The 12808-nt window shown below is 43.7% G+C and overlaps 1 protein-coding gene and 1 non-coding gene across 2 annotated transcripts in view; both read right to left on the bottom strand.

Moving 5' to 3' along the window:
* UPB1 (beta-ureidopropionase 1) overlaps positions 1-12808 on the bottom strand; it is a 29437-nt gene that overhangs the window by 6207 nt on the left and 10422 nt on the right. Inside the window, exons 3-6 of the mRNA XM_006908728.1 lie at positions 9280-9346; positions 6630-6724; positions 4165-4326; positions 2264-2433 (exon numbers count right to left, since the gene is read on the bottom strand). Coding sequence (XP_006908790.1) covers positions 2264-2433; positions 4165-4326; positions 6630-6724; positions 9280-9346 — 494 coding nt within the window. The remainder of the gene's footprint in view (positions 1-2263; positions 2434-4164; positions 4327-6629; positions 6725-9279; positions 9347-12808) is intronic.
* On the bottom strand, positions 8005-8123 carry LOC112477265. Its single transcript, XR_003045377.1, has one exon. It is a non-coding gene; the product is annotated as a 5S ribosomal RNA (ribosomal RNA).

Here is a 12808-nt window from a genome sequence, read left to right on the forward strand (position 1 = left end):
CTGCGGAACCAGCGAGCAGGGCAGCGGGAGATGCCAGACATCGGGATAGATGATTCTGGAAGCTGGCAGCCGATGCTTGTGTAAAGCTGGTGGGGATTTGCCCAGCATCGTGCTTAAAAGCACTCATAATCGATTCCGCAAATAATCATTTATCATTTTAAGAAAATCATCCGGAATTGCACCATCCTAATAAATGATCTTTTGTAATGTTTCCGCACTCCATGACCATCTTGGCACCAAAAAATGTTTACAGAGTTCTGACCACAGCCTGGAAATATCATTTTTACTCATGGGCTTTTGTCACGACGCGGCATCATTTCATAAGGACTCTTTTTAGTGGCTGTATAATAACCCATGGAAGAAGTGGACTGAAACTTACCTAACCCCGACATTTTTCTCCCTTCTAGCTTTTTCTTATTATAAGCAGAGCTTCCAGAAACTTCTTCAAGTGTACGACGTTTTTTCCTCTTTTGGGTAAAGTTCAAAGGGGTATAATTATCTCACATCAAAGGGTGTGAACATTTTAATAGCTCATGAAACATACTGCTTTCCAAAAGACCTGTTAGCATTTTAACTGCCAGCCTCACTAAACCCTTAAAAGGCCTGAGGAAGGAAAATCAATAATTTTTATAAGCCGAATAGGCAGCTGAGGACATAAGCAGTTATGTACTTATTACGCCGGGTGCTTCTGCTTGCAAATTAAGGCTAATAAAAGGGAGCGGGGTCAGGGAGGTGGCCATTGGAGTCTGAGACCACAGCTTTGCCTGCCCTGGCCCAAGAGCCAGCCCAGATGCCCAGCGTGTTGGCTTCAGGTTCTTTCAGGGCCCTGCGGGGAGATGGAGCTTGCCGAATGCCTTACACATGGCTAACAGGAGGGGGCTGCCCTACGGGGTGGCCTAGAGGTTCTGCCAAGGCCAGGTGACTAGAGGACCAGTAACCACCTTATATCACAACTGTCATAGTGAGCAAGTTGCCATGAGGCCGCAGGGAGATCCTCTGAGGGGAAAGCTACAACTGTGATTCCCCCTTCCACTGAACAGCACCCCTCCTGGACGCAGACGTGACCTTCACATGCGCAGACAGGGCCGTGACCCTGAGGTAGCAGGCAGGGTTTGGGTTCTGCCTCAAGAAGAAACCTGCTGTGCAAATCAGAATGCTTGAGGGGATGTCACTCTAGAGAAGGGGGCACCTTGTTTAAAAGAATAGGTAAAGGAAATATCACATTCTGACATTTAGAAGAAATTTGACTTAAATTTCGTCGAAAACAAGGACAAGAGTGACAGTTGTGGGCCGCCAGGGAACTCCAAGCTGACTACCAGAACTCTTCCAGCTGCCCCCCACAAAGGAACCAGGGACACCCTCCCAACCCCCACACCGCTGGGGTACTGGCAAGTAGGACAACAGAGAGTGCAAGCCAGCACCTACTGATCCAGGTACCCGAGCGCTTGGAAGGAAGTGAGCTGGGGAGGAAGATATTTACACACAAAATTCCTAGAGCTTTGGTACTTGTCAACGATGCGAAACTAGAAACCACCCAAATGCTCAGCCGTTGGGGAAGAGAGAAGCAGTAGAAGTGTAGTGGTCATGCGGAGTCATCTTAGCTCGGCTGTTACTATTAAATGCGGAGCCCCAGGGGTCCTGCCCAGGACCTCCGGAGTTGGCAGGGCCGGCCCCACTGCCTTGGTCAGAACAGTCTAATCTGTTTCAGGATTAGGGTGACATCTGAATACGTGTTAGGTGTTTTAAGAAGAAAACACTTTGCTGGTTAAAAACAAGTTTCAGAGCCACTTGGCTGGTCTGTTAAGGACCCTCTCAGCTCCGACTCCCTTATTTGTTCCTCTTACCCAGAAGCCCACCCTCCATGCACTGGATGCTGCAGACAGGAGGTTTAGGAATCCACAGCGCCACCTCGGCTCCCCCAGGAGCACAGCAGCTGTGACGGGGAGGAGAGCTAATGCTGGCCAGACACTCACTACTCCGGTCACTTTAAAAGAGGAGCTTTTTTGAATCCTGACAACTCTGGGGGCAAATGGTGGGGATCATTATCATCTCAGGGTTTAGAGTCATAGCAAAGGATAGTGTTTCACAGCAGAGAAGCTCTTTAGGAGGGATTGTAATTGATTTTTTTTTTTTCATGGAAAAGTTGGTTAAATATGCAACATGCAATCCCAGGGCTCGGATTTGTTAGCTGTGTTGGTGGTCACGCCTGCCTGTTACCTAACCCACCTCCAAGAACCCTCCCAAATCCCGCCTGCTGAGGGACCTGAGTGCTCCGATGGTGGCCGAGGGGTTGAAGATGATCTCGGCCCCGTTGATGCTGTACATGAGCCAGTTGAGGGGGTGGTGCCGCCCGTAGCAAATGTTCACCGCGATCCTCCCAAATTGCGTCTGGAACACGGGGTGGCCGAGGTTTCCCTCCATGTAGTAAGTTGACTGGAAAACAAAGGGCCATATATTGAAGCCTCTGAGCTGTAAGATTTCCCTTTCCTTAGACTTGGCAGAAAAAAATGAAATATCACCAGTATTCCAAAAGTGACACTCGTGGGTGTGACTCTACTTTAAGTTTCAAAATTTCAATATGCTTCAAAAACAAAAACACACACACAAAAACCCCCAGACACAGTAACTACAAGCCAACCCAAGGGGAAATCACCATGGCTTAAGCATTTACCCACAATTTCTTCTGTGACATACCAAAAAAAACCCCAAAGCAACTTCCCACAGTATTTCCAAGGAGAAACTTTGATTGGGTTTCAGTCATGGTACAGCTAAAGGCTGAGGTTTGGTCAGTGTTAACATAAGTTGGTCAATGTCCTCACCAATCACATGTTCCTATAAAGAAGGTCAGAGCCAAAGAGACCAGAAGCTCATCCAGAGCAACCCTTGCCTGCTAGGGGAAGGACACCAGAGCCCGAGTGGACATGTGACTTGCCCAGGTCACTCACTCCCATCTGAGACTAGAACACACACCCTGACAGTGCTCTTCTCCACAAAGTCCCTGGGCAGCTAAGGAAGTCCCTGCTGGGCAGACAGGTGGGATACAGTCCTGCCATCCCTCCCTCTTCACCTGCCCCCTCGGGTGCTGGCTCTGGGACATTTTCATGGATGGCGCTGGGGTTAGGGTGGAGGGCAGGTTGGGGTCCCAAACAGATCTGCTCCTGGAGCATTTCTCATCCTCCCATTAATTTCAAAATTTTCCAGGGTCGGGCAGCAACCAGGAAGTGCACATGTGCTAGACACCAGAGCAGATCCTGGGGCGTCGAGACAAGCCCTTCACTGTCTGCAGGGAGCTAAAGATTAATCTCAGGGTAAACAGCCAAGGGACACGTCCTCCTGCCCCCAAGTCCAGCTGTTACTGAGAAACGCTGGGTTCTCCTTTCTCTCCAGGGAGCCTCGGCTAGCTTTGCAGATCCTTTCTCATCCACCTGACCAGCCTGAGAGCGGCTGGGACTCCCACACATCAGGGATAACAAAGAAAGACTGGAAACATCACATCCTGAATAACTGTTTATTACAGATCAAGTTCAGATTTCATCTCAGGTATTAGGTAGAGTTCATTTTCCTCCTTCAAATTTCCACTCTCCCCATCCTACCCACCCACAAACTGGCATTAACCAAACAAAACAGCTCCCCTGACTTATACTCTGATCTCGGGGATGAAGCCCCACCTGATACATATGTGCACAGATGCACACATTCACCAACTGTCACCCAACATGTGGACATGGCTGACTCAGTTCCCACATGAGCCATGGACAAGGACCCCCACTCTCCAAACGAGGACTAGGCTGTGACGGGTGAGGAGCTCAGAGCCTGAAAGGGACTGTAGGAATTATTTCATGCTTGTACACAATTTTTTGGTTTAATTTATATATTACTTACTTAAAAGAAGAATTTCAGGAAGTCAAATTAGGTAATATTAAAAAAAAAAATACCCCTCTGTGCTAAAAGTGTTTGGGACTCTCCCGGGAGTCCCTCCTGAATCCTGTCTGCCTGTGTGATGTGGGGTAATGTGGGGAGGCCCCTGGGTGCTGCAGACACTCTATGTTCCAGTGTCGCATGATGTGACATGACCCGACACGGAACTTCCCTGACAGAAAGGCTCAGGGAGATTAGGCACAGAAAAGTGAGTGAGCCAGGTTGGTGATCTGAGGGGCAGCTCACCTCATTGAAATCGCCCACTCTGGGGATGTGGTTTTTCCTGGTCTTGCCCAGGACTGCTCCGGAATTGGAGATCACCACAGCTGTGTTCCACAAAACGTCCCCATGTTCTCCATCTCGTTCCAGGATGGGGGACACCACCACCATGTCATGCTTCTTTGCCAGCTGGAAAAATGATAAATATAGCAGAGTCCTATTTTCAAATGAACTGCCATAGGTATTTTATTGAAGAAGTTAGTGGTTCTTCTAAATAACCAGCCTTGGTTCAGAGCCATCACTCGTCGTTTGGAAGACTAAATGCCAATGTCCTGAGCCCCAAGCTCAGCAAAATAAGAGTAATCATTGTTCTGTGCTCTGTTGGTGGGAATATAAGATGGTGCAGCCCCTGTGGAAACAGTATGGCGGGTCCTCAAAAATTAAAAATAGAATTACCATATGATCCAACAGCTCCACTTCTGGGTATAATCCAAAAGAATTGAAAGTAGGGTCTCAAAGAGACATGTGCACACCCAATGTTCACAGCAGCATTATTCACAGTAGCCAACAGGTGGAAGTAACCCAAGTGTCTATCAGTGGGTGACTGGATAAACAAATGTGGTATATCCATACAAGGGAATATTATACTATCTTAAAAAGGGAAGAAATTCTGTCACATGGATGCCATCCTTAACATGGATAACCTTGAGGACATGATACTAAGTGAAATAAGCCGGTCGCAAAAGAACAAAGACAGTGTGAATCCACTTATGTGAAGTATCGACAGTAGTCCAATTTGTAGAAACAGAAAGTAAAACTTTGGTTGCCAGCAGCTGGGGGTGGAAGGGAGTATTTTGGTGGGTATAGAGCTTCAGATTGACAAGATGAAAAGGTTGTGTCGCAACACGGTGAATGTACTTGACAGTACTGAACTGTATACTTAAACATGGTTAAGATGGTAAATTTTACGTGTCTTTTTTAAAACAATAAAAAAAGAAATAAAAAAAGAATAATCATTGTACTTTTCATCTATATCTTCTTAAAAAATGGCTCTCCGACACTGAATTCTTTTTGTCTCAAATAAGAGCATCAGAACCTGGTGATCACGGGGATGAGCAGCCCCAGCAGGTCATTTGTCCTCAACTCTAACAAGCCTGTCATTACCTCTGGCCTTAATGACAGGAGAGAGGGAACGGCTCGGGGGTGGAAGGTGATGCTATAAGCCATGTGAGGGCGGCCATAAGCCCCTTGGCCACTCTCGATGCAGACGTGTGTCCCTTGGCACCAATTCTCATTTCTACTCTTCCTTTTCTCTTCCTCTAGCCCTAGTTCGGCCATGTCATCTGCAATTGCCTCCTAACCAGTCCCCTTCCTCTTTTCTTCCATAGCACAGAATCGACAACCTGGTGGACGAGACATTTTTTTCCCCTACTGCCTGAGATCGCTGATGTTTAGAATCACAAGTCAGTATTGACAGAACCACCATGATTACAGTTCTGCTCCCAAAACCCCTAAGTACATGTATAAAGTCTGAAACGGGACATGGAGAAATGACAGGAGTTCTTTTGTTTGAGGTGAGAATAAAGATACGTTACCATTTGTAACCTCTTTGAACATTAGGGTTTTTTTTTCTTTTTGACAACAGTTTTATCAAGATATAATTCACAAAGCATAAAACTCATTCTTTCAAAGTGTGTCGTTCAGTGTTTTGTTTTTTTTTTTACTTTTTAAAAATTAATTAAATAATTAAATTTCTTTTATTTTTTTTATTGTTATTTTTCAATTACAGTTGACATTCAATATTATTTTATAGTAGTCATTCAGCGGTCTTCAACACATTCACAGAATTGTGCAACCATCACCACAATCTAATTTTAGAATATTTTTATCATCCCAGATAGAAACCTCATACCCATTAGCAATCACTCTCCATTCCCTCTCATTGTCCAGCCCCTGGCAACCACTAATCTGCTTTCCGCCTCTGTGTATTTTCCTATTCTGGACATTTTGTATAAATGAGATCATACAAGATGTATCACGAGGTTTAATAAAGAAAAGTGAAGACCAATTTCTATGCTGATGAGACAGGCCATGTAGAGAAGTTTACATAACTCCGGCAAACGGCAAGTGAAGGAGCACAGTTTTGGACAAGAACTCAACTTTGTCCCTGGTCCCCAAGTGCCAGCTCTGCCTTTTGCCACTGTAGAACCTACTATCGGGTCATCCCCAGGCCACCCTTCCCTGGCTGCAGTTCTCTCCCTGAAAAAAGCCATTAAGAGCCCTTCTGGCTCTGAAACTCATGATTTTAAGTGAAAGTACAGTAAAAAAAAAAAAAAAAGGGTAGCAAAGAGTCTTATCTAACCTTATCTGGCAAAACAAGCACCAAGCGGATGCATTTTCCATGGTGAGGAGCCACACCCAGCAGCTGTGGCCTTGCTCTGGGACCTGCACATGTCTGGCAGCTACTGCCAGAGGAGCAGTTAATGTCCTACCTTCTGACAGAACCTGGTGGTGGGCCCATCCTCTGCTGACTCGGCAAATTCCGTCCAAGGAAGCTTCTCTCTTGTACAGAAAGCAAAGGGCATGGCTGCAGAGAGGAGAAAGGTCAGAATCATAACCAGTGCTCATGGCCTGGCGGTGGAGGGTCCCAGCCTAGTGCCTCGGGCTACTTTACGAGTCTTGTCCCTGGCTGTGGACACCGGGCAGACCCTAACCTTTCAGGCTTCATAGCAAAACAAGGGGCTAGGCCAAATGTTTGTCCTACGGTCTTAAAAGCAATTATAGCACAGGCTTAAACAGATATTTGCACACCTGTGTTCACAGCAGCATTATTCATAAGAGCTGAAAGATGGACGTAACCTGAGTGTCCACTGATGGATAAATGGATAAACAAAATGTGGTGTATACACACAATGGAATATTCTTCGACCTTAAAAATTCTGACGCATGCTACAACATGGGTGAACCTTGAAGACATTAAACCAAGTGAAATAAGACAGTCATAAAAGGACAAATGGCTACATGATTTACATGAGGTACCTAGAATAGGCAAACTCACGGAGACAGAAAGTAGAATATTGGTTGCCACAGGCTGTGGGGAGGGGAGAATGGGGAGCTGTTGTTTAACTGGGACAGAGTTTTAGTTTGAGACGATGAAAAAATTCTGGAGATGGTGGTGATGGTTGCACAACAATGTGAACATAATTAATGCCACAGAACTGTACACTTAAAAATAGCTAAAATAGTGTTATGTTGTGTCTGTTTACCACAATGAAAAAATGTATATATACATATTTTAATTTGCAAATGGTACGGCCCCAAACTGCTCCCAACTGGCAGATCCTGAGCTGCTGGGTGGTCTGTAGATTGATAAGAGCATAGTCAAGACTCCTCGGGGGCGGTATCAGAGGCCACTGAGGATAGCACTGGGACTGTGGAGCATCACCACATGAATGTTCCTCCTCCGGGGACATGGAAATCGGCTCACTTAATGACCTCACAGGAAGTTTGGGAACCATTGGATAGATTAAGCAGCCCCTAAGGATAGTGCATTACTGTCATGGGCTGCTTAATGGCAGGAATACATTGAGAAAAGAATCATTAGGCGATTTCGTCATTGTGTGAACATCGGAGTGCACTTACAGAAACCTGGGTGGTATAGTTTACGACATACCTAGGCTGTACGGTACAGCCTATCACACCTGGGCTACAAACATGTACAGTATTGTTACTGTACAAAACAATACAAGATGATATCAAGCACAAAATAAAATGATGCAAGCGAGAGACGTGGTAAACACGAGATGTGTGAGGCTACTGTCGGCCTAACAATGCATACTGTTTTACAGCAAACTTTTTTTTTTTAAACGCCTACAGCACCTGGTATTCCTAGGTGGTCTCCCATCCAAGTACTAACCAGGCCTGACCCTGCTTAGCTTCTGAGATCAGACGAGATCGGGCACGTTCAGGGTGGCATGGCTGTAGACCAAACTTTTTTTTAAATAAATAATAAGAGTATACTCTAAAATAATGATTAAAAAGCATAATATAGAAAATACATAAACCAGTCACATAGTCAGTCGTTTATTATCATTATCAAGTATTACGTACTGCATGTAATGATATGTGCTATACTTTTATACGGCAGGCAGTGCAGTAGGTCCGTTTACACCAGCATCATCGCAAACAAGTAATGTGTTGCGCTATGATGTTACGATGGCCGTGATGTCACTAGGTGATAGAGATTTTTCAGCTCCACTGTAATCTTATGGGACCATTGCTGTATATGTGGTCTGTTGTTAACAGAAATGTCATTTTGTGGTGCATGACTATATTCCTACGACCTCCGGCTAGATGCCACCGGGGGGCGAATTAAACAGAAAATTTCATTTTTGTTTTTTTGTTTTTTTTTTCCAAATGGTAGGTAAATATATATATAGTGACAGTTCAAAGAACGCTACCTATACCAGGTGCCAATGGCGGTTTCCTGCATAGGAGAGGGAAGGGCCTGCAGTGGGGGTGGGTACCTGGGACCTTCGGCTATGTGTGTTCCGTCACTCCACAGCCCCAGCCACACTCTTTAACACCGCTAGTCTGAACTGGTACCTCACCACAATTGAATGTGCGTTTTCCTTATCACCAGTGAGGGGGCACGCCTTGCTATGAGGTCACTGCCTTCTGGGTTTGTTCTCTAGGCCATCTTGTTAGTATCCTTTGCCCATTTCCTACTGAGCTGTTTGTCTTTTTCGTTTTGGATTACTGAATTCTTTGGATCAATTCTGTATATTCCTCAGATCTCCCTCCTCCTAATAACCCAAGTCCATTTCTTTCAGAGGGATTAGCCTAATGGAAGTTTCCAGATGCTTGCTGTTGTTCTGGTTGCCTTGAACTGAATAACCTGTGGGGAAGGTTTACAGAAAGCTGTGTGATATGACCGATGAGTGATCTAACTGGTTGCCACCCATTTTGGGGTAATAATTGTAGCCAACCTTTCCCAAACATGTACCAGGTGCCCAGCATAGTGCCAAGCCCAGGAATAGGCAGCCTGTCCTCGATACTCCTGTCAAGTAGGTGTGACTCTCCTTGCTTCACAGAGAAGGAAGAGAAGCATTACCCTTCCAATCCCTTCCAGTCCCAGGAAACCTGGAACTAAGATGAAGAGGCCACCAATGGTGGTGGCCCATGGAGGCACCAACATGGGCACCAGGCTCTGCCAACAACAGTCCCAGGGGCCTTGGCACCAGGCTCAAGACTCCCCAGGCTCCTCTTCAGTGAAGAGGGATAAACTGTTTTAAGAAAGCCAACAAAAAGGCTGTTGATAACAACAACAATAAAAAAAAAAAAAAAGATCCTTAATGACCATTTATTCTCAGCTTTCAGAGCATTAGAAGAGACTCACATGCCCCATGAGAATAAAGCCTTCCTTTCTGATTTCATTTCAGGTTGCTAAGCTCTCCAAATTTCTCTATTTCCATTTTAATGGCTTCTTTTCCTGTTTGCACAACCACTGTAATGTAAACTGACTTTCAAAACAAAGATGTGGAATAGAAGTTGGGGGAGACTGGCTGCAAAGTCCCAACTACGATTTCAAATTAGAGAGAAAGAGGGTTCCCCATTTATTGAACCAACACTCCTGGAGTCAGGCTGTAAACCTAGCCCTGGCCCTGCCCTCGGGAGCTGCCAGATGACATGGGGGAGCTGAGTTATAACCTGGTGTGGCTGCATGACACTACGGAGTGCTTAGTTCTGTGTTAGGCAAGTCCCCAGGGCCTCTCAAAGGAGGAGGTGTATGTGCTAGGCCTTGATGAATAAGTGGGAATTTTCTAGATCCTAAAACGGGAAGAAGTTGCTTAAGCCATCCAATAAATACTTTTTCGTGCCTGTCATGTACTAGGAATTGTTCAAGCCACTACAGATAAAATGGGGGTAGGGGAATGAATAAACAAATGTGGTATTTCATCTAATAGAATATTACGCAGCCATAAAGAGGAATGAAATTCTGACACATGGATGGACCTTGAAAACATTCTGCTGAGTGAAATAAGCCAGACACGAAAGGACAAATACTGTACAATTCCACTTATATGAGGTACCCAGAGTAGCCAAATTCATAGAGAGAGAAAGTAGAATAGAGGTTATGAAGGTGGGAGAGGAGGGGGAGTTATTGTTTAATGAGTACGAAGTTTTCATTGGAGATGATGAAAAATTTGGGGGTATTGATAATGGTGATAGTTTTTGAATGTATTGAATGTCACTGAATTGTACATTTACCAATGGTTAAAGTAATAAATATTATGTATATTTAATCACAGTTAAAAATTTATTTTTACTATTAAAAAATAAGGGTGGGGATTAAGATGGGAAAAATAAACAAACCTAGTCACTGGCTTTATGGATCTTACAGTCTAATGAAAGAGGCAGAAAAACCTAAAGTATCGTACAAACAAGAGGAGAAGTACACACATAACAAGAAATGTAAGAAAACGGGAGATTGGACTCACACCCTTGCTTTTTCCTGAAACCCCACCAACATGAAAGTAAAGGAACTTTTATGCAAAGGTAAAAATCCACCAGGACGAGTCACTGAAAGACAATGGCAACAACACATAGGAGGCGAGAGAGCCAAGGGATGCATGATATCTTAGAGGACTGAGAAAATTGAGTCGCCCTGGCAGTGGAGGAGGCCAGGAAGCCTCCACTTTTACTGTAGACCCCTCAAAAGCTCAGGAGTCAGAGGCATCAAGGAGCTCTGCAGGCGAAGCAGGAAGAAGTGACCAAAAAGGATGGGTCAGAAGTCTGTTTAAGAAGCCGTTAGAAGCCTGCATCCCTCCTCCATTGTGAGAGGCTAGAACGTGCCCCTTGCACCCCAGCAGAAGGCCAGAGGCTCACTCTCCAGACAGTTAAACAGAGGGTCTTTGGCCTTGGGGAAACTGGAACAGATAAAGGCAAGTACGGTGTCCAAAACAGAGGAATTAAGTAAACGTCAGCATACGAGACAACAACACTGTTCTCTTTCTCTTCTTGGCAGGAGGTTAGAAGAAACTTCTCTGGAGTATCTGACCAGTCGGAAAAGAGTGACCCAAAGACAGTGGGGGACTATGTAACAAATACCTAAATAGGGTCATCCTATCATGAAGTTCGGTAAAGGAATTCCTCCCCAAAACTCGGAGATTGCAATTTGCGTTTTAATCCCCAATTCTTAAAATCAGTCATGAAAAAAATGACCAATTGAAGTAAGTAGGAACCATGCAGAGGAAAAAAAAAAAAAAAAAAACCAGTACTTAATATCCTCAGAGATAAGGGAAGATATTGCAACTATAAAATAAAAACAGGATGTGATAAAATAGGGACTTTCAGACCAAAAGAACTCTAATAAATTCAAAATATGAGAGCAGAAAAAGAAAGATTGAATAGAAGGCTGAATGACAAATGAGATAAAATTTACCAGAAAATTGAGAAAAAAAAGACAAAGAGATGAAAAACAGGAGGAAATATATTTTAATACATTAAGGATCTAGCCCAGGGTTCCAATATCCTCTTAGTAGGATAACAATAAGAGAGAAAAAAAGATGGGAGAAAATCACTAATGAAACAATATATGAAAATTTCCTGGAACTGAAGGACCCAGGTTTCTAGACTGAAAGAACCCACTGAGTACTTAGAATAATGGATTAGAATAGATTCAAACAATGGCGCATCGCTGTGAAATTTCAAAGTATTAGAGAATAAGAGAAGCTCCTACAACCTTCCAGAGAAAAACAAACAGGTCATAAACAATGGGGTCATAAATCAAAATAGCTTTAGATTAGTCAACAACAACCAAAGCCAAAAGACAGTGGAGCAAGGTGTTTATACTTCTGAAAGAAAATTATTTCTAACCTAGAGTTCTATACACAACCAAACTATCAAGTAAGTTGTAGGAGGAACATATTTTCAAATATGCCGGGACCCCAAAAGTTTACCTCATATGTGTTCGTTCTCAGGGAACTATAGTTGACCCTTGAACAATACAGGGGTTAGGGGTGCTAACTCTTTGCCCAGTTGAAAATCTCCATATAAATTTTGACTCTCCCAAAACTTAACTATAGCCTATTGTTGATCGGAAGCCTTACCAATAACATAAACAGTCTATTAACACATATTTTGTATGTTGTATGTTTTATATACTGTATTCTTACAAGTAGGTAACCTAGAGAAAAGAAAATACTATTAAGAAAATCAGAAGATGGTATTGGCAGCAAAACAGACACATGGACCAGTGGAACAGAATCGAGAGTCCAGAAGTAAATCCATATTTATATGGGCAAATAATTTTCAACAAAAAAGCCAAAAACATGCAGTGGAGAAAGGAAAGCCTCTTCAATAAATAGTGCTGGGAAAATTAGAAGGCCACCTGCAAAAGAATGAAATTAGACTGTTGTCTATCACCACACACCAAAATTAACTCAAAATGGATTAAGGACCTGAATATAAGACCTGAAACAATAAAATGCATAGAAGAAAATATAGGAATTAAACTCAAGGACTTTGGTCTTGAAGAGAATTTTATGAATTTGACCTCAAAGGCAAAGGAAGTAAAACCTAAAATAAATGAATGGGACGACATCAAACTGAAAAGCTTCTGCTCAGCAAAAGAAATTGTCAACAAGGTAAAGAGACAACCATCTCAATG

This window comes from Pteropus alecto, unplaced genomic scaffold (assembly GCF_000325575.1).
Source record: "Pteropus alecto unplaced genomic scaffold, ASM32557v1 scaffold113, whole genome shotgun sequence".
NCBI lineage: Eukaryota > Metazoa > Chordata > Mammalia > Chiroptera > Pteropodidae > Pteropus > Pteropus alecto.